A 21,430-nucleotide genomic window follows, 5' to 3' on the forward strand; every position below is an offset into this window, starting at 1 on the left:
TGTAAGGTGATGTGCATGAAGAAGGTGAAGAAGAGTTTTCCCCATCTACGCCAAGGATTGCACTAACTCCTATGGAGGCTTTCGACAAGATGTTTATGGAAAGGAAGTTAGAGCGCGAAGAAAGAATGGCAGCCATAGCACGTGAAAGGGAATAAAAAATGGTAGCCATAGCGCGTGAGCACGAGCAAGCATGCTTGGAAGCCAAAGTAAGAGAAGCGGAATTTGATCACAAGACCAAAGCAAGAAAAGCAATGAACAACCGACACATGAAAGAGATGTTGCGACTCTTTTCTCAAGTGCAGGCACAGATGCAAGAGATTCGGGAAAAGAAGACTCTCTCGGTGTCTTCTTCTCCCAAGCATGACACACATGATTTACATGATTACGATAAGCATGATTTGAATGACAATGATAAGCATGATGATTTGAATGATAATGACAAGCATGATGATTTGCATGAAGATGATGTGATTGTTCACAAGGATGATGGTTTAGTTGATACTTTGTCTAGTGAAGCTAACCTCATTGCAGATTTGATAGATCACGAAGAACCGATCTTGGCTCTCGAGTCGAGACAGGATCCCCGTTGAAAGCACGAAGCAGAGAGTACCGGTAGGTGCGCGTCGCGATGTTGTGCAAGATTGGGGCAAGAAGCAGGAGGCGAAGTGCAACAGAGAGGAAGCGCTAGGGATCGAAGCAAGGAGAGAGAGAGAGAGAGAGAGAGAGAGAGAGAGAGAGAGCTCACGTTTTGGGGGAAAACTCAATAAGTGAGTTTTGGGTTTTCCCACTTTCATTATAAGTGACTGTAAAAAAATGTATCCAAATTCAATGTGAACTTGGATAAAGTATAAAAATGTACAAAACGGGGTTATTTAGGCCTTTAACCCAACACCCATAAGTTGGTAGGACTTCTTCTTCTGTGACTTGTTCTTCTTAGGGTGTAGGCCCCTTGACCGGCATCTACAAGTCGGCGCCCTTCTTCAAGGCTTTGACACATCAGCAATTTGTGACACTAGACCGACTACAGGGATCCTCTTGTTTCAGCAGGCTCAATTTGAAGAGCGGATTTCATCAAATCCGAATCGCGCCAAGAGATGTCTACAAGACAGCTTTTCGGACAACTTTTGGGTTATTTGAGTTTTTGGTGATGCCTTTTTGCCTAACCAATGCTCCAGTGACATTTAACCGGATGATGGACAGGATTTTTCGAGAGTACAGACTATTTGTTGGCACTTTCTTTGACGACATCATTGTTTTCTCCAAGGATGACGCAGAACATAGAGAACATCTTTACAGGTCTTTCAGGCATTACGAGATCACAAGTTGGTGATTAATGCGAAGAAAAGTGAATTTTTCCTACCCGAGATACACTTTTTGGGACATATTGTCTCAACAATAGAAGTGCAGATGGGGACCCGGCCAAGATCGAGACTATCCGTGATTGGCCCTATTTGAAGAATGTCCATCAAGGTAGAAGCTTCTTGGGCTTGTGTTCGTACTACAGGCGGTTCATTAGAAAGTTTGCAAAGGGTGCTTCCCCTTTGCATAGGTTGACGTAGAAAGGAGTTCCTTTCTCGTGGAGACCCACAGAGGTGACTGCCTTTCGACACTGAAAGAGAAATTGACTACAAGACCAGTTTTGACTTTGTCGGACTTGCAGAAGTCATTTGAAGTATATTGTGATACTTGTGGTCGTAGTCTAGGTGCGGTCTTAATGCAAGAAGTCCATGTCATTGCCTACGAAAGCAGATTGTTTTCAAGGCCGGAATTGACTACACAGATTTATGAGAAAGAGCTTTTGGCGGTTATCCATGCTCTTACTCAGTGCGACATTACCTACTCGGAGCGGATTTTATTGTCTTCACAGATCATCAGAGTTTACGCTACTTCTTGTCACAGAAAAAGCTATCAAAAAGTAGATACGGTGGGCGAACATCTTGTCACAATTTCACTTCCAGATTATCCACGAACAGGAATAGAAGAACTTGGTGGCAAATGCTTTGTGTCGTAAGCCGTTGGTTCTGGCTATTTCCGCGATTCATCATAGGAGCTTCAAGGATATGGTCGATCAGTATGCCACAAATACAGATTTTGTAGATATTTTCACTCGGATACGGAATGAGGAGATAGTAGCAGGACATTCCATTCAGGATGGCTACTTGATGAGGAAAACGATGTTGTGCGTTACACAGCCGTTGAGGGAAAAGGTTATGACCAAATGCCACTGTCCACCTTTATCGGGTCACGCGGCATTGCTACCACCTTGAAAGGTGTAGAGAAATACTTCTTTTGGCAGAGACACAAGAAGGATATGGACGATTTTGTACGCAGTTACTTGGTATGACAGAAGGTCAAGTTTGACAGGCATAAAGCACAGGGATTGTTACAGCCTTTACCCATACCACCCGCCCCTGGGAAAGTATTGCAATGGATTTCATTTTTGATCTCCCGAGAACACAGAGTGGTCACGACTCACGATGGTATCTGGACTGTTATTGACAGATTTAGCAAGCAAGCTCATTTCATTCCAGTGAAGAAAACAGTCAAGCCGGATCACTTAACGAGACTGTTTGTGGCCCAGATCTTCAGATTACATAGCATGCCTGAGACGAATGTCTCCGACAATGGCCCCAGATTCATGAGTTTGTTTTGGAAGGCTATTTGGGAGAACATTGGCACACGGTTGCAATTCTCGTCATCATTCCACTCGCAGACTGATGGGCAATCAAAGATTGTGAATTCAGTGGTACTAGATTTATTGAAGTCTTACATCTCAGATCAAAAGACTCAATAAGAAAAGTATTTACCTTTGGTGGGATTTGCCTACAATAACACAATACACTCTTCGACGGGGAAGACGCCATTTGAGATTATTGAAGGTGCTAAGAAGGTTCCACCCTTCCTAAGCACGAAAAACAAGATTTTTGAAGGTGACGAGTACACGCGTGACTTGGACACAGCTTTTGTCAAGGGACGCGAGGCTTTGTAGAAATCTCAAGACAGACAAAAAAAGGCAATAAATCGCCATTGTCGCAATTTGAAATTGGGTGCTCTTACGTTTTGAGAAGGCACGCCTGAGAAAGAAAAAGGGAAAGAAGAGGCTTTTTTCAAAGCTTAGTATGCGATACTACGAACCTTTCTAAATTTCTAAATGATGTCTCCTATAGACTGAAGCTGCCCGACACTTTGAGAATTCACAATGCTTTTCATGTGAGTCTCTTGAAGCCTTTAAAAGGCGATGTACCCGAAAATGGGGAGCTTGATGAGCAACCCGAAGTGGAAGAAAACGAGGAGATCCTTGTTCCAGAACAGCTATTGGCACATAAAGACAGAAAGATTAAGGGTAAAGTGATAAGGCGGTTCTTGGTTAAATTCAAGAACTATCTTGCATTGGATGTGAAGTGGATGGAGGAGGAGGACCTAGCAATACTCCTCAGATTGTGAATCTTAACCTTGAAGGATTTGGATTAGCATAGTCTATTCTAAATGGAACCTGGAACTCAGCTTGGGCAGAATCTGGTGCAACGGGTATACACAAGAGGGGAGTTGCTCCACTCCTTTGTCAACAGATTGCCTTGATTTTTGATACTAAAGTCACTAATGTCTCTTTTGAGTTTCAGGGACTGTGAGTTGACAGTATTCTACTGTATGACTTTATGAACTAGAATTCCCGATAATATGATATTAATTTGTTCTTGACTTGTTTAAGTGCAGGAACTGATAGACTTTCATGACTGCAGCATTTTGGTCTGAACGATCTCGATAGACATGGTTGCAATAGGGATTAGTCAATCGAGCATCTAAGAGGTCCCGAGTGGATGTAGATGCGATTGCTAAATACGTTGCCGATAAATCATGGTTTGAGATCCGAATGAATTTTGAATGTGATTTGTCATGTGATGTCCCGTGATGTCTTGTGATGTCCAGTGATGTGATTGTTGATTGGTACATGTGCTAGATTGTGTTCCTAGTGCGTCAGTACTAACAGTCACTGTCTGCTAAGACAGTTTATGGCCTTTGTCTGTTTTGCAGGTGTAATCGAGGGCGATTACAATGCTTTCAAGAGGGGGGTATGTCACAAATCAGTGACGTGGTAGCCATTTGGGCAAGAGAAACCATACACACACACCCTAGGTGACGTGTCAGGCATGGCCCTGGACATGGGGGGCAACAGTGCAAAGCACAGACTCTCTCTCCCTGGCCGACTGGTTTCGAAATTCTGCAATGACACGTGGCTGTAGCGTACGGACATTTCCGAGATTTGCGACGCGTTCTGCGAAACTGACACGTGGCAGCAATGTACGAAATTTCCAACTTTTGGGCTTGCTTTATTCTACGCAATTTACCAAGAGAGAGAGAGAGGGAGCTTTAATTGGCTTGCTTTATTTTTATGAAGCGATGGCTTGAGAGAGAAATTGCGTTATTTTTATGAAGCTTTTGATTTTCAGTTTTTGGGGCTCTGCTTTTGGCATCCCTTGTAAAACCCTTATAAGTGTGGGCACGGCTCCCACTTCTCAGAGCATCTGGACGCAGAGTCTGAGAGTGAGACCCTCTTACCCCCTTGTACTTTTGAGTTGCAGATTAATACAAAAATAAATACCGAAAGGGGCGCCAGTCTTTGCGGCCAATATCTCTAGGCACGGAACTCCGCCGGGCCGTGTCGAATCAATTGTGAATTGTGAATTGTTTTGAAGTGAATTTATGTTGTGTCGCGGTAGAATCTTGACTTGGAGTGTCCATGTCTGTTACACGGCCCCATCGGACAAGGTCCCCATAAGTTGGTAGGACTTCTTCTTCTGTTACTTGTTCTTCTTAGGGTTTAGGGCCCTCGGCCAGGATCTGCAAGTTGGCTCCATTCTTCAAAGCTTTGACGCGTCATCAATTTGTGACAAGGCTCCTCGATTAGGATCTGCAGGTTGGTTCCGTTCTTCAGTGGCTTGACACGTCAACAGTTTGTGACATCCCCCCTTCTTGGAAGAAAGTAATCGTCCGCGATTACCGTATATCTGCAAAACAACTCAACTTAGCTCAAAAAAATTTGAGGGTCATCCAAAGGGACAATCAATTTTCCCAATCCAAATAGAAGCTCTTGATATCCTGGGTCGTTGATTTCTCAGAAGTAACTCATCCAATAAGGAGTCTCGTTCTAGATCACAGCTCTTGATATCCTAGGTCGTTGGTTTCCCAGAAGTATCTCATCCAATAAGGAGTCTCATTCCAGATCAGAGCTCTTGATATCCTGGGTCATTGGTTTCCCAAAAGGATCTCATCCAATAAGGAATTTTCACTCGTTGGCACATTACAATGCAACACAAATGCTCACATATGTATGTTACAAGACGCAACGAACAGTGTCGTTGAGCACTCCTTCGAGACAGACGATCTGCAGTATGAAGCTACTCAACGACTACCTCGTCACTCCCCCCGCAAATAGCCTAAAAAGGTCCGAGCCATGAGTTCAGAGGATTGGTACGACCGCAGTTTGCGTCGCTTGGAGGTTCAAGCATACAACCAAACGCTCCCCAAAAATCCTGTTTGCGTCGTTCGGAAGTTAGTTTGCGTCGCTTGGAGGTTCAAGCATACAACCAAACGCTCCCCAGACATCTTGTCTGCGTCATTCGGAAGTTTTTCTGCATACATGAAACTCTTCCCAAACATCCCATCTGCGTCGGGGTTTCAAGCATACAACAATACGCTTCCCAGACATCCCGTCTGTGTCGTCCCGAGGTTCAAACAATACCAAAATAGCATTTCTCACTACTCCACGCGAGAGTAATCACCAGTCATTGAAACCAATATTACACGTTTAGAACAAATACCATCCATTTCAAACAAATTTCAAACAGGATCACAAAACAAGTTCTCAACAGAACTCAAACTTAAACAACAATCTCGACATCAGTCGAGCTTGAAAAGACGACTAGCTTTCCATCCTGAAACTTGTACCAAAATTATGGTTAGATTTCTTCCATAAGGTTGTAGCCGACCGCTGCATGATTCATAAGCTCTTTAACAGTTGGAACAAGCTTCGATAGACAGTGTACTTGTTGTGGTGATGGTAGTCCCAAGACATACCAATCATACTCGACCTCCAAGGTTATCAGCTCGAGAAGAGACATCTGTTGAGAGACGTCCGTAAATTTCAAGTTTTAATATGCTACGTTTTCTGTGGCAAGCCTTTCAAGATGCCTCACTTTGCCAGAAGTTGCAATCCAAAGGAAGATGTTTGAAGACATGTAACTTCGAGTAAAAATTTTCTTGCAAGCTTACCAAGTCCTTGGACTGTGCGGCTGGGTAGCATCCACCACTGTATGGCACTGCTTCTGAGAAAAAGTCAACTCAAAAAAAAAAAGTTTTGATCCTTCTCTGCAAGTGATCTTTATGGCTTATGGCCCTATAAGACAGAGCGATGAAGACGAGAGCGCGCCCGATGTGTGATGAAATAAGGGTGGGAGAGGCTAATAAGACCAGGGTCAGGAAACGAAGATTCTTTGATAAATTTCTCTTTGAAACTTGGAAGCGCTAGTCTGCTCTTTGGTAGGAACAGTATGCTTTCAAAAAAGCACAATGCCTAAACCTCTGATACCATTGTCACGAGACGGGCACCACGTGTCGACGAAAAAAAATAGATTGAACAACTTTAAGCACTTCAAATAAAAATTGAACTGAATGAGATGCACGACACACGAGACGCAGTGACGGAGTTCCACCCCAAGAGAGCACTAGCCCCAAACCTTGGCGCCCCTTTTGGTATTTCTTTATATTACTTGAACTCGATACAATGCCAGTGCTCACGCTCTGCACCTTCACCCAAAAGAGTGCTAGAGACTTGAGCCCCCTGCACGTATCTAAAGGCCCTTGGCCTATGACAAGCAGTTTACATGAAAAGCTACAAACTAAAAGCAGCTGGTCCAAAAGCTGCCAACGCAAAAGCAGGAAATCAGTACAACTGCCACGTGGCACTGCCAACGCAAATTTTGCGACTGTCTGTACAGTATGTCACGTCAACATGTTAGCACGTTTTACGGGGGTGCTGTACAGCAGCCACATCATCAATACTTTACGTAAGAGATTAAGTGTGTGTGGTCCCGCTTTATTTTAAGGGCTTTAGATCTCTTGGGCCCCATCGGACGGGGTCCCATAAGTTGGTGGGACCTCTTCTTTAAGAATAGGCCACTTGGCGAGACTCTGTAAGTTAGTAAAACTTCTTTTGTTGCCTCTGCTTCTTCACTTAGGGTTTAGGCTCCTCGGTCAGGACCTCCAGGTTGGTTCCGTTCTTCAGTGGACACGTCAACAGTTTGTGACATCAAGTCCATCATCACCTACATTTCAACCCTTCATTCCTCTCACATCGGAACCGCAAATCAGCCCCAAATTACCCCTTGATGGCCATCAGCAACCCCTCATCGAAACGGATGCAAAGGTGCTTCAATTTGAAGAGTTATTGAGACGACATTCCCCATTCAGCTCAATAAAGTCTGCAGTGAGGTATAGCATGTGTCTACATTCCATTTACACGATCAAAAGCAAATATAACATCGGCAATGATGGTCGGGGGTGTGGGACCCCATCAGGTCTCTCTCAAGTCTCCACATCTCTACCTCTCATTCTCTCTCTACAAGAAAATAAAAGGAACCTAGCACACATTCAAGCAAGGAAGTGTAAAGTCTTGACCTTGTCACGTTTGAATTCCGCTGCACCTACCATACGGGGGATGATGTGGCACACTCGGATTGTCCGCAATTTATGAAACCTGCTTTTTGCGTTTGTTTTTGGGCCAATTGCTTTTAGGGTTGTAAGCTTTACATGTCTACAGCTTTTCGAGGCCAAGGCCCAAGAGGCCTTATAAATATGTAAGGAGGCCTCTCCCTCCTGGATTCCAAGTGGATGGAAGTAGAGCAGAGATGACAAGTTGTACCTTTGAGAAGTAATAAAGACATACCAGAAGGGGCATCAAACTTTGGGGCCAATGCATCTGGAAGTGGAACTTTGCTGCTGCTGCTGCTGCTCTCTCTCTCTCTCTCTCTCTCTCTCTCTCTCTCTCTCTCTCTCTCAAGTTCTAATGTTGCAGTTTCTCTCGTGTGTTATTAGCAATTTCTCACTTGGAGTGTCCGAGTTCGTCATAGTTGGGCAAAACTCAAGACCAGAAGGCTCTCATCTTGTTTGATCCAAGATCAACGCAAACTTTCTTTCCACACCTAGCAAAGATATCAGGCATTGATAAATATACCAAGGCCCAGAGGCCATGGGATTGAAACATGGAAGGATAATAACACATATATTCCTTCTTCTTTCTTCGTAGCTAGCAGATTCTATTTCTTTGGTTCTCTCCCCAGGATTTCAAGCCCACGTTCAACAACTCAATTATCCCAAATGTGACACTTTACTAGGTATAACCTGCTTTCACAAATGACATTGTTCTCTGAGTCTAAGTTCGTCACATTCTTTTGAAAAGTGTTTCTTGTTCCTATGTAGAACTTCTTGATTGTAAAGAATCCACAATTGTCGAAGGAATCAGGGCCTTTTTCATAGAACACCCCACGCCCTTGAAGTCGCAGTCAGCAATCAACGTTTTCATCACAATCTTATCATTGGTAAAATCGAGGAATTGAGAACATAGGTCATTGTGCATGCCCACTTTCTGTACTTTAATGGAAGAAGGCCCTGAGGTAGCACTTTTCCTAAAACAACAACTAACAAAGTTTAAAGTCCATAAAATTTTCTCTCAAGCCTACTGTAATCTTCTATGATTGGTACTATTTAAACTCAGACTTCTCTATTTAACGTAGTATCAAATACCTATATGAATCCAGGAAGAGCCCAAATTCACATGCAACTATAGACTCTTAGTAGTCACCCATAAGATAATATGACCATCAACTTCATCATGCATAGTATTGACAAAATACTACAACATCCCCACTACTGTCATCAGTGCCCAATAGTGGGTGTAGAACTAGGTACTAACATAGCCGGAATCCTTGAAAATAAAACATTAATGGCAAATGGATGTAGCATCGCGATGCATGCAGGTGCAAAGTCAAAACCGAACACCAAAAATTGCAGTTCCCACTTACATTCTTATCGATACAAGCCCAATAATCAAAATATTGGCCAGTACAGTGTTTGTGTCCAGTTGTGTCACCTTCAATCCGTTTGACGCAAGCCTGAAATATGTCAAAGTTCATTTTCATTATTCTGAATATTCCGCTCACATAACCCTCAATCTTAAAACGACGCAAAAAATTAGCAGCAACCTCTACAGTTTAGGGTTTAGGGTTTAGGGTTTAGGGTTTAGGCCTACCAAACACAACAGCAACCTTACTGCAGTGCAAGATCAATAAAAGAGAGGAGACTGAAGCCAAAGGGGGAGAGAGAGAGAGAGAGAGAGAGAGAGAATTGGACTCCTCAATACACGAGTTCACACTTAAAGACAACAACTAAAAGGATCCACAAACAAATAACCCAACAGATAGACTGTTCTACTTGACATGGAAAATAATAGAGGAGCAAACACCTAGTCCCTTTTGTCTGATACTTAGCAAAATGATATAAACCTTGACACATACTTTATAGCTCATCAGCTGCTTGACACATTTTGGCTTCGACAGCTCATCTAGGTGAGCTCTGGGATCTACAACTTCTCCTTCATCGGACCTGCATTGCAGAATTATAATAAATAACCGGTTTGATTTTCCAGATGCTTTGTGAAAGTGACCAAGTAAAAGCTCCGGATTTGAATCCGATAATGCGAGCATTACCAAAGACAAACAGAAAAACTAGGGTTTCAACGGAACGAGCGTAGCGGACATCGACCCACGCGCCTCTGCGTGGGTGATCCGGGAGAGGGGAAGAGGGGGGGGGGGGGGGGGGGGGAGAGAGAGAGGAGAGAGTCTCACATTGTCGCCTGTATTGCACACAGCTCTTCCTGAGTTCCTGCTTTGATCGATATAGAACCAGGTCCAAATGTGAATTAATTAGGTCCCTAGGAAGTCCGTTAACACTCCCCAAAAGGATCGGCAATGTGAGCTCGATTTGAACTACCTTCGTGTGAAGTTTGAACCCAATGTGAGCCCCCTCAAGGCTCAATTTTGAAGGGTGACCTTAATCATTCATTTGAAATGTAAATTTTTACCTATCCTTCATTAAGCTATATTTAGGCAAAAATTATAAGGGCTACTCAAAGATTTTTCAATATTCTATCCTTCTTTCGAAGAGTACAAATATTTTTGCCTTTCACTGAAGGGTAAAAGTGCATCCGAAGAGCGTCGAAGCTTTCAAAAATTAGGCCTGAGCCCCCTCTCCTGGCCATCATTTTCTGTACCTTTCTCAAAGGGCCCGCACATACACGCAAAAATTTCCAATAACAGCTTCCGTGTCTGATGTTGCTATAAGATCACCACAACTCGAGCGTGTAAGCAATGGTCACAACATAGTTGGTCGCTACTGATAAGAAATTTATAGCTCTGGGGTGCAATGGTCACGACCAACCTCCAATGTCGTGGTAAATGCACCTATGAGATCTTGGACCAACACCTACCATGGAGGTGCATAGTGCCATGTAATGTGTCCTTGATCAAGACTCAAGAATACTGAAGAACACGCCCATAGTCGAAGAAAAGAGTGCTTATTACGAAAGGTATGCATCAACTTTGATGTTGTTGACGGAAGGGAAGCCCAAGAACCTCCTCTAAGCTCTCCTTAGCACCCAATCCCTTTCACCTCTCACCATATCTCTCTCAAACATACGCAGTCAAGATTAAGACACACCTCAAGATGCCTTGCTTCACCAAGGTCAAGGAGCACGAAACTCTAATACTATGTCAAAGTCGACGATGGGGAACCTTAGAGACCAAGGGGGGAGAGAGAGAGAGAGAGAGAGAGAGAGAGAGAACAATAGAGTGAATCTCCTCAACCAATCAACCTTGGCAATGAATAATTGATGTACTATAATGGGGGTTGAGGGTTGCTTATATAGCAACCTCAGTACATTGCCTCACCCAGACTTTGACAAATAAGTAAAATAAATACCTAAAAGCCAAACTAAATAAGGGGATCACATTGGGCAGTTCACTTGAGATGCCAAAACTCTAACATAAACTTCCTCATCCTGCTCTATTCTCTACCCCTTAATTTATGCAGTCTTTGGCTTTAACACCTTCCCTGACTCTTTATTGTGCACAAGAGAAAAATACTTCCCTTAACTCCCAAAAATTTGCTCTCTTTTTCCCTCTTGATGCCTTCCTTAATGCTCTCTTTAATGCTAAGAGAGAGCAAGAGAGAAAACGAGACTCCTCTTGCTTGCCGTCGACCATCTTCCCCTCCTTTTTTTCTTCCTTATCCATCACCACCATCAAGCCTCCAAGAGTGAGAGATCAAGAGAGAGATGGTGTATGCCTTTTTTCCCCTCTTCTCCTCCGTCGTCTCCTTCTACCAAAGAACTCCATCCTTGTGAGAGAGACCCTTCCAAAATTAAGAGAGTGAGATAGATTTTTTTGAAAATTCCCCACCTCTCTTCATCTTCACCTCCACGCTTTTTTTTTTCCCTCCCCTTTGCCTCCTCACACCCTCAACCATCAATGCCTTTCTTTTTCTCTTGTCCCTCCCAACTTTCTAAACGAAACTCCTTCTCATGCTAGATTTAGCTTTCTAAAAAATATTCCTTGAATAACCTTAAAGCGAAAGGGGAGTGGGCCAAGAAAGACACCGGCATCGCCTCCCTTCCTTACCTCTCTAAAACAAATTGTTGCCTCCCATGAGGGGTACTCAATAAGCACTATACACGTGGCGACTCCATAGTCCGCATCACATGACACCATGAGGAGGGGGGTGATGATACTGAGTGGCCACTAACACATATACATATTGAACAAAGCACTCCCAAGCATATCCAGCAACCAATGTATTCTAAGAGATAACATTTCGGACAATAAGCTTCTTGGGTACTTTTTGTGCACTTTGAAGTAAACCACATTCGACGTGCTTGTCAACCAAGGCACTGCTACCAAGCATGACATCTGGCATACATGTTGCTCAAAGCATTCCTAATCATAGTATTTGTCTTACATGTCAATCAAAGCATAGCATTTGGCAAACATATCAACCAAATTATTCTTAAGTACCACATTAGGCATAAGTATTAACCAAAGCTTTGGCCAATCAAAACACTTAGCCCACATATTGCCCAACCCATTGTCAAGAACTTCATATGCTACAGTTATTGCATTTCTAACTACTTCTGGCAAACAGATCAATCAGCAATTTACACCAAATCTATTAAAGTGTACAGCTACTTTCTCATCATTAATTTCCATCCGTGCATGCAATATGGCACGACATTCACCCCCTTTGAACTTGCACATCCTTCGACATGTGCCAACCACAATATAATCATCAAGAGTATTACATAACCTCTTCCCAATGTATACATGCTATCAAGAATCCCTTGCACTTTGGCTTCATGTGAGCATACCCCTCTAGGATCACAGTGGAATATCAAGAATTTCCTATTAGTAAAGTGCAAGCATCCAATAACCCACGTGTTGTAAAACATGTAAATAAATTTCCATAACATGTAAGCATCATGAACACCACTTGGATCATATTGCATATAAATCAACCGCTCCAAGGCGTGCACATCCATCTCCTCCTAGATCAAATGGCATCAATTGCCCATATAACATGCCACAATTGCATAAATGCATAGCTATCTTGCTTCACTCCTAGATCAAAAGGCATCCAATACCTTTTCTTTTTTAAAAAGCATATCTTCACAACATTCCATATATCCACATGCATCAAGAATCACATATGGATTAAAGAATTGTTCATAAATTGGTATCACCCCCTCTAGCATGAGAAGTATGAGCATGCAATAAGAAAACATCTCTATGTATAGCATTCATATTGGTATGTGGTACCCAAAAAGATGTAGGCTTTCCATCTATGATAAGCTTGAAATCTTCTAAAGATTCTTCTAGTATTTGCATAAGTTCTTCATCCCCTACTGCTTCTCCTCACTTTAAGCTATCCATGAGAGTTGAACGTTGGATGCTCTCCTTAAATAGAACACAAAATCTACTTAAAGCATAATCCAAAAGAGCGATAAGCTCTTTTGGATGATTTACAACAATAAGCTCTAAATCTTTCTTAACCGACCAAGAATCATGTAAAGTCCCTATATCTTGGTCCAAAGAAACAAGTGAATTTCCACATTGGTCAACAGAAGCATATCACTCGTAATATGCATAGGGATCTCCTCAAATTTTTTCCCTCCATTAGATATCTTTTGACTACATCGGCACAAGATTCAATATGCAGCTCAAAACTAGCATTCATTTCCTTGCCAATAGCATCATCATAATAAATTCAGTTAATAATAAATGGCTACATAGATTCTTGCACCCCCTCTAAATAGGCATCATCTGATATGAAATTAGTGACCTTTGCACCACAAATCCTGGCTAAAGAAGGAGTCTGCACCTTTGAACTGATAACATTGAGTTTTGAGTGGCTTACATACCTTAGTTCTTTGCGATCACTTATCACAAAAGGCATCTATGTCAAGTGAAAGGTCTAGCTCATCATTAGGAAAATACTCTGCATCCGTATCTGCAAAGAGTTCTTGTAGAGCCAAACTAAATTCTAAATCAACATCAAAATCATCATAAATACTCTTACCCTCATCCATATGTAGTTGTATATGGCTGCAATCATACACTTACATGATTCTCTCTTTAGATACAACTAGCACGTTTAATAGTAGTGCTAGAATTCTCTCCTTTGCTCCTTTATTGTATACTCGTCCCTCAGTGGAGCTTCAACGGCTTCTTGATCTTCCTTTGCTTTGAGGTTTGCACAAATTTATTCCCAGAATTCTTCATACGACCCCGTCTTTTGCAAAAGACCCTGATCTTCTTGTTCTTTTGGAACATTCAAAGACCCTAAAATCATTCCCTATTTCTTAGACCATATACTTGCAGTCACTTGTACAACAACTTCTTTAAAATTTGTCTATCTATCCCCATACGTGCTGATAAGTTCTTGTATTTGATCAAATAATTTTGGAGCTACTAACTGCTTAAATTCATTGATTGTGCATTCAATTAAAATGCCTTTAAGCTCCATCTCTCACCTGTAGCATGTAAGGTATGAGCCACCATCGTGGCCATCAAACATATCTCTTTTAGCATACTCCTTATTTAACACTTCTTTGGCCGCTTTGTCCACTTTTGCTTGCTTTATCAGAGTGTTTATATATTATCTTTAGAAATATCTAGAAACATTAGATGTTCAATCTAGCTTGATTTTGAAATCCTCGCAATAACTCCATCCACTTTGCTTGTACTTGTTGATTCAAAATAGACTACTCTTGAGTAACCCGTTATTGTTGCTGCATGAAAGCAACAAATTGCTAGATTATCTCTTGCATCATCTACTCTTCCGGCATAGACATCTTCCCAAGCACAATTTCCCACCTCGGCTCATTTCATGTCAAGTTCACCAAAGATGTCGGGGAATATGTGTGATAGGTTAGCATTGGGCTGCTCGCAATGGGAGAACAATGAGACAAGACACACAACACAAAGAAATTAGTGTAAATGACACCTCAAATGCTTAAAGCTCATAGTATTTTAATCAAACTAGAACTCGATTACAAAGCTTTATCATTAACGGCTATGAGATATCATAATTAATCCCGACATGATCGTGGGCTGAAGAGTGAATAAAGCTACTAATAAGGGGAGCATGGGGGAGGGCTTGAACTTCCTCGTCTCACTCTGTACTTTACCCCTTAATTTATGGAGTCTTTGACTTTACCACCTTCCCTTACTCTTTGCTTTGCATGAGAGAAAAATACTTCTCTTTTCTCCCAAAAATATGCTCTCTCTTTTCCTCTTCTTTCCTTTCTTATTGCTCTCCTTAATGTCAAGAGAGAGTGAGAGAGAACAAGAGTCCTCCTCTTCTCCTCCTTCTTTTCTTCCTATTCATCACCATCATCAAGCCTCCAGGAGCGAGAGAGCAAGAGAGAGATGGTGCCCACCTTTGTTCTCCTCCTTTGTATTCTTCTTCACACACAAAAAAAATGATATAACTCCATCCTCACAAGAGAGAGACCCCTCCAAAAATAAGAGAGTGAGCGAGGTTTTCCGAAAATTCCTCACCTCTCTTCACCTTCCCACTCAAGCTTTCTTTTTTTCCTCCCCTTTTTCTCCTCACACCAAAGAAAAAAACATCTTTTCTTCTCAAGCTCTCTTTCTTTTCCCCTTAAGCATTTCTCCCACAAAGTGCCTTTTCTTTTCTTTATGCAAAAAAAATCAAGAAGAAAAACTCCCCTCAGCCATTGCTGCCTTTCTTTTTGTCTTGTCCCTCCCAACTTTCCAAACAAAACTCCCCCTCATGCTAGGCCTAACTTTAGCTTTCTTAAAAAAATACTCCTTGTATCACCTTAAAGCAAAAGGGGAGTGGGGCAACGATGGTGCCATCATTGCCTCCCTCCTTTACTTCTCTAAAAAAAATTGTTGCCTCCCATCAAGGGTACTCAATAAGAGTTATCGCACGTGACAGCTCCGAAGCGTGTGTCATATAGCGCCACGGGGAGGGGGGTGACGACACTACATGGCGACTAACCCATATTAATATTGAACAAAGCATTGCCAAGCATATCCTGCAACCATTGTACTCTAAGAGATAACATTCCAAACAATAAGCTCCTTAGGCACTTTTTTTGCACTCTGAAATAAACCACATTCAATGTGCTTGTTGACCAAGGCATTGCTGCCAAGCACGACATCTGGCATACATATTGCTCAAAGCATTCTCGATCATAGTATTTGTCTTACATATCAATCAAAGCATAGAGTTCGGCATACATATCCACCAAAGCATTCTTAAGAACCACATTAGGCATAAATATCAACCAAAGCATATTAGGCATAAATATCATCCAAAGCTTTGCCTGATCATGTCTAGACTGGGTTATCACCTTGCCGTTGTGGAGCTTGAAAAGTGACTTGCTCCAATTCTCATAACAGAAAAAAGAGAGAACCTTTCAGTACTTTGACTCTATCACACACAACTTTGTGTTAGCTCCCACTCAATTGAGTTCATTACCAATCATCTTATATCTTTGAGCTTTCACCTGTGTGATCCTTTTTTTGCCAAAATATGGCCTATTTAGACCATCAGATATTGCATCAAGGTAGTGCATGCCTGGAGAGGAAGAGACGAAGAAAGGTAGTGCATACATGGAGAGGAAGAGAGGAAGAAAGGGAGAAGATGGACACTAAGAGATGGCATCTTAGCTTGCAAGCAGTGTTGTCAGAATTTCATTATGAGGTCATCTCGGCCACCGTTCGGCTTCGACAAAGGTCTACGCAGGCCATTTTCGACTACGTGGTCTCAGCGGGTGCAGATCCGACTCTGCAAATTTGGGGTTTTCGGCCTACGACTGCAGGTGCTGAGGATATCGACACTCCCAGAGTGTTGATTTGTGGTTGTCTACACATCGAAGGACGGCTCACAGTTCTTGGAGGCGTGTCACATACGACACGGGCGCATCTACACACAGACTGTAGGCGACATCCACTAGTTCATCAGGTAGCTTGTGTTTGCTGCTTGATATTCCAGATTTCATCCTGACATTGCACGTACTTCCACATGGGATGTATTGTCAGAGATGATGTATGTCTGTTGAGGGTTTGTTGGCTGTGAGTCACGCAGCAAACAACCGCTGCAGCGGTTACAGCATACAGTGGGAAATTTGTGGATGTATGACTTTGTGGGAAGTCTATGTACTGTCAGATTTACTGCAGCCTTTGTTGAGGGTCGAGTGAGGTTTTATTGAGCTGGGGGATTCTCGAATGTTGAGATCCTTTCGGTGATACAGGTCTTGGAGCGATCCCTCAAGCACCCTTAGATAGGCAGCTAGGATGTATTGACCGTGAGTTAGACAATTGGGATTGCATCTTTGCTTTATTGCCGTTGAGGCATTGTCGCAGTCTATGCTTACATGACAGTGACAGGACAGTCAGAGACAGTACAGGTGCAAGACAGGTTTACCCACAGCTTACAGTGTTAGAGAGACAGTGGTTTTTTGAGCTGTTTTTTGGTCTGTTTTTAGTACACCAGAGCCATTTTACAAAGGAGACTCTGCCAAATTTTTTGCAGAATCTGAAACTTTCTTGGTTCATTTGACAGGTTGATATTGGTTCAGAGGTTAGTTTACAGGGGAAACTCTGCCGAATTTTTCCTAGGAAAGTAAACTACTGTGAAGCGTAGCTATGACTGGATCACAGGACACTGCTCTTTACAATATCAAGAAGCTGGATGGAACCAATTTCCCATTGTGGAAGAAGCAGATTTGGCACGTGTTGGTACAAAAGAAGTAGATAAAACCTATAAAGCTAAAGTGGATAAAACCAGAAGATATGGACGAAGATGAATGGAGCGAAATGGATGAATTGGCACTTTCTACCATTATGCTGACTTTGGTAGAAAGCGTTTACTTCAATGTAGCAGACGAGATGTCGGCTTATCAAGCATGGTTAAAGCTGAGTGATCTTTATGAGAAGCAGAATGCAGCTTCACAGGTATACTGGCTTAAGAAGCTTGTTGACTTGAAGATGAAAGAAGGGACACCTATGTCCAATCATCTGAATGAATTCAACACAATCTATAGTCAATTGTCAGCTGAAGGTGTCAAGTTTGATGAACCTGTTAGAGCTATGTTCCTGTTGATCACATTGCCGGAAAGTTGGGACACTTTTCGCACAGCTTTGAGTAATTCTGCACCTCCAGATGGTTTGAACATAGCAGGTGTAGAAGGAAGTCTGCTTACTGAAGAAACCAATAGAAAGACAATGGACAAAGGCAAAGGAACAGCCTTAGTTGTCAGGGGAAGGACCAAAGAAAAGTACAGAGGTGGAAAGAGGAATCAGTCTCGTAGCAAGTCTCGCAGTGCTAAAGGCAAGAGTGACATAGAATGCTACCATTGTGGCAAGAAGGGTCACATGAAAAGAGACTGCAAAGAATGGAAAGCAGAAAAAGGCAAAGAGAAAGCTGAAAACCATGGTGAGAAGAACAAGTCCTCAGTGAAGATTCAAGAAATAAATGTGACAAACACTGTTGCAGAGGATGACAGTCTAGTGTCAGGAGACATCTACTTCTTGAAGAATATAATGGACTCAGCTCTTCTTACAGCATCTGATGGAAATGCACTGAATGACTGGATTATAGACTCAGGGGCATCACTTCATGTGTCTCCAAACAAGGAGTGGTTTACCTCTTATGTGACCACTAAAGATCATGTTCGGCTAGGCAATGGGCAGACATGTGAGATCTTAGGTGTTGGAGATGTTCAATTGAAGTTTCAGAATGGCTCTTCTTTCACGCTGAAGAATGTGAGACATGTTCCCGCAATTACAAAGAGCTTGATCAGCACAGGTTTACTTGATGATGCTGGCTACGTCACCACTTTTGGACAAAACATGTGGAAGATATCCAAGGGTTCTATGACAGTAGCACATGGAGTAAAGTCTGGAGGACTTTACATGATTTATGTATCAAATGTCTCTAAAAATGTAATCAATGTAACCGAGCAGTCGAACGTTTCTTTGTGGCATAGCTGGTTAGGACATATGTCCAAGAAGGGAATGGAAATCTTGTCTCGTTCTGGTTATTTTCCTGGCTTTTCATTTAATGATTTTGAATTCTGTGAACATTGTCTGTATGGTAAGCAAACACAGCAGCCACATAAGCATAAAAGCAGTAGAAGAGATACACAGTTGGCACTTGTTCATAGTGATTTGTGTGGACCTATGCCTAACCTATCTCTAGGGGGAGCTTCTTACTTTATGACATTTATAGATGATTACTCGAGGAAAGTATGGGTTTACTTTCTCAAGCACAAGGATGAAGCGTTTAGTGTTTTCAAAACGTTTGTGACACTTGTGGAGAATCAGAGTGGCAAGAAGCTTAAATGCTTATGCACTGACAATGGTGGAGAGTATGTTTCAAAGGCCTTTCAGGACTTTTGTGAGTCAAAAGGTATAAAACGTGAACTTACTGCTCCTTACAATCCTCCTCAAAATGGTGTTGCTGAGAGGATGAATAGGACCATACAAGAGAAGGTCGGAAGTATGTTGTCTAATGCACAGCTGCCAAATGGGTTTTGGACTGAAGCTATATCAACAGCTGTTCATCTTGTAAATAGATCTCCTAGCAAGGTTTTGCAGAAGGAATTAGTGCCAGAGATGGTATGGTCAGGCAATGCCCTCATATAAGCATCTCAGAGTCTTTGGCTGTGAGGCATATACTCACGTTCCAAAGGAATTTAGGAACAAACTTGAGCCAAAGAGTAGAAAGTGCATCTTTCTAGGCTATGGTAATTCTGGCGAGATGGGGTACAGACTTTGGGATCTCGAATCCAGAAAGGTTGTCCGCAGCAATGATGTTTACTTTAATGAATCCAAATATCATTATAAACCAGAGAGGGTTGAGGAGATTAGAAGAGTCGTCTTCCAAGAAGATGGACCTGCACGTGCAAGACAAAATGTCAGGGCTCAAGAGGAGCAAGGGCAGGATAGAGTGGAACCACAGGTTGTGGCTGAGCCTGAGCCACCTATTGCGCGTAGATCTGGACGTGTCACGCGACCTCCTGATAGGTTTGTTCCATCTATGAATTATGTCATGTTGACTGATTGCAATGAGCCTTCATGTTACAAGGAAGCAGTGCAAATGAAGGACTCCGGGAATTGGCAATTGGCCATGCAGTCAGAGATGAAAGCTCTGCATAAAAACAAGACATGGAAGCTAGTTAAATTACCACAGGGCAAAAGGCTCTACCTTGTAAATGGGTTTACAGGTATAAGATCACCACTCATGATAGTCAGCCAAAGTACAAAGCAAGGCTTGTTGCCAAGGGCTTTAAGGAAGAACAAGGCATTGACTTTGATGAAGTCTTCTCTCCGGTGGTCAAGATGACTACATTGAGATGCTTTCTTGCATTGGTTGCCATATTAGATTTGGTGTTGCACCAAATGGATGTCAAGACAACGTTCTTGCATGGTGATTTAGATGTGGAAATTTACATGCAGCAGCCAGAAGGGTTTGTTGAGAAAGGCAAGCAAGATTGGGTATGCCAGTTGTTAAAGAGTCTTTATGGCTTAAAACAATCACCGAGGGCATGGTACCATAAATTCTACAAGTTTATGCTTTCTCAAGGCTACAAACGTAGTGAGTTCGATCACTGTCTATATACAAAGAAGGCTAAGGATGGCAATTGGCTGATCCTTATTTTGTATGTGGATGACATGTTGATTGCTGGCAAGCACTTGGAAGAAATTTCAGCTTTAAAGTCAAAGATGGCAAAATCGTTTGACATGAAAGACATGGGTGAGGCAAGTCATATACTTGGTATGCGCATTGAGAGAGACAGATCAAAGAAGTTGATTTGGTTATCTCAAACAAAGTATATTTGACAAGGTTTTGAAACGTTTCAATATGGAGAAGGGAAAGGCATTGAGTGTTCCATTGCCACCATATGTGAAACTTAGCAAACAAGATTGTCCTGTGTTTGAGGAAGAACAAGCTGAAATGGATAAGATTCCATATGCGTCTGCAGTGGGTAGTTTGATGTATGCAATGATTGCTACTCGCCCAGACATGCAGTGGGAGTAGTAAGTCGATACATGTCAAACCCAGGCAAGAAACATTGGGAGGCAGTGAAAGGAATATTGAGATACCTGAAAGCTACAAAGAGTATGCGTATATGCTATGGGAGTCAGGAGCTAAGTGTAAAGGGTTATACAGACTCAGATTATGCAGGTGACTTAGACAACCGAAGGTCTACATCAGGGTATGTCTTTACATTGGCTGGTGGAGCAGTATCATGGCGTTCTAGATTACAAGATTGTGTTACTCAGTCTACTACAGAGGCTGAATATGTTGCAGCATCAGAGGCATGCAAAGAATCAATTTGGCTTAATCGACTAGTAACGGATTTGGGAATCAAAGAAGAGATGCCTATGTTATATTGTGATAGTCAAAGTGCTATACAATTGGCTCGCAATCCAGTTTATCACTCAAAGACAAAGCATGTGGATGTGAAGTATCATTTCATCAGGGAAATGCTCGAGGATAAGCAAATTCAGCTTGTCAAAGTTCACACCTCAGAAAATCCTGCTGATCTACTTACAAAAGGACTTCCCTCAGAGAGCTTTGCGCATTTTTGCAAGCAATTAGGTGTAGGGTAGTACATCACTTCTCTACATCTCTTGTATATTAGCTTGTATAGTAGCTTCTCTCACACTTAAAGTACCACATTGGACTTTAAGTGGGAGGTTGTTGGGGTATAAAGCCCAATGTGGTCGCCCAGGTAAGTGGGGGGGCCGCCAGGTATGTACACATATTATTTTGTAAAAACCTAATA

General features: G+C 42.2%; 1 protein-coding gene across 1 annotated transcript; it reads right to left on the reverse strand.

The window, feature by feature from the left end:
- Nucleotides 1–8,452: 8,452 nt before the first annotated feature.
- LOC147434429 (uncharacterized) lies at nucleotides 8,453–10,346 on the reverse strand. Its single transcript, XM_086490896.1, has 5 exons — nucleotides 10,325–10,346; nucleotides 9,900–9,936; nucleotides 9,570–9,657; nucleotides 9,078–9,167; nucleotides 8,453–8,641 (listed from the first exon to the last, which is right to left on the reverse strand). Exons 1-5 carry the CDS (start codon nucleotides 10,344–10,346, stop codon nucleotides 8,468–8,470), a joined length of 411 nt encoding a protein of 136 aa, XP_086347022.1. The 3' UTR covers nucleotides 8,453–8,467.
- Between the last annotated feature and the right edge of the window lie 11,084 nt (nucleotides 10,347–21,430).

Source organism: Adiantum capillus-veneris, chromosome 19, assembly GCF_014529385.1.
Source record: "Adiantum capillus-veneris isolate H3 chromosome 19, ASM1452938v2, whole genome shotgun sequence".
NCBI classification, from domain to species: Eukaryota; Viridiplantae; Streptophyta; class Polypodiopsida; order Polypodiales; family Pteridaceae; genus Adiantum; species Adiantum capillus-veneris.

Excerpts from the sequence above, each read along its gene's own strand:
- LOC147434429 (XM_086490896.1), bottom strand. The coding sequence starts at position 10,346 with ATGTGCGGGCCCTTTGAGAAAG. Across the intron at positions 9,658-9,899 it reads TGTGCAATACAGGCGACAAT|GTCCGATGAAGGAGAAGTTG; the intron begins GTGAGACTCTCT and ends TCTGCAATGCAG. Across the intron at positions 9,168-9,569 it reads AGCAGCTGATGAGCTATAAA|GCTTGCGTCAAACGGATTGA; the intron begins GTATGTGTCAAG and ends GACATATTTCAG.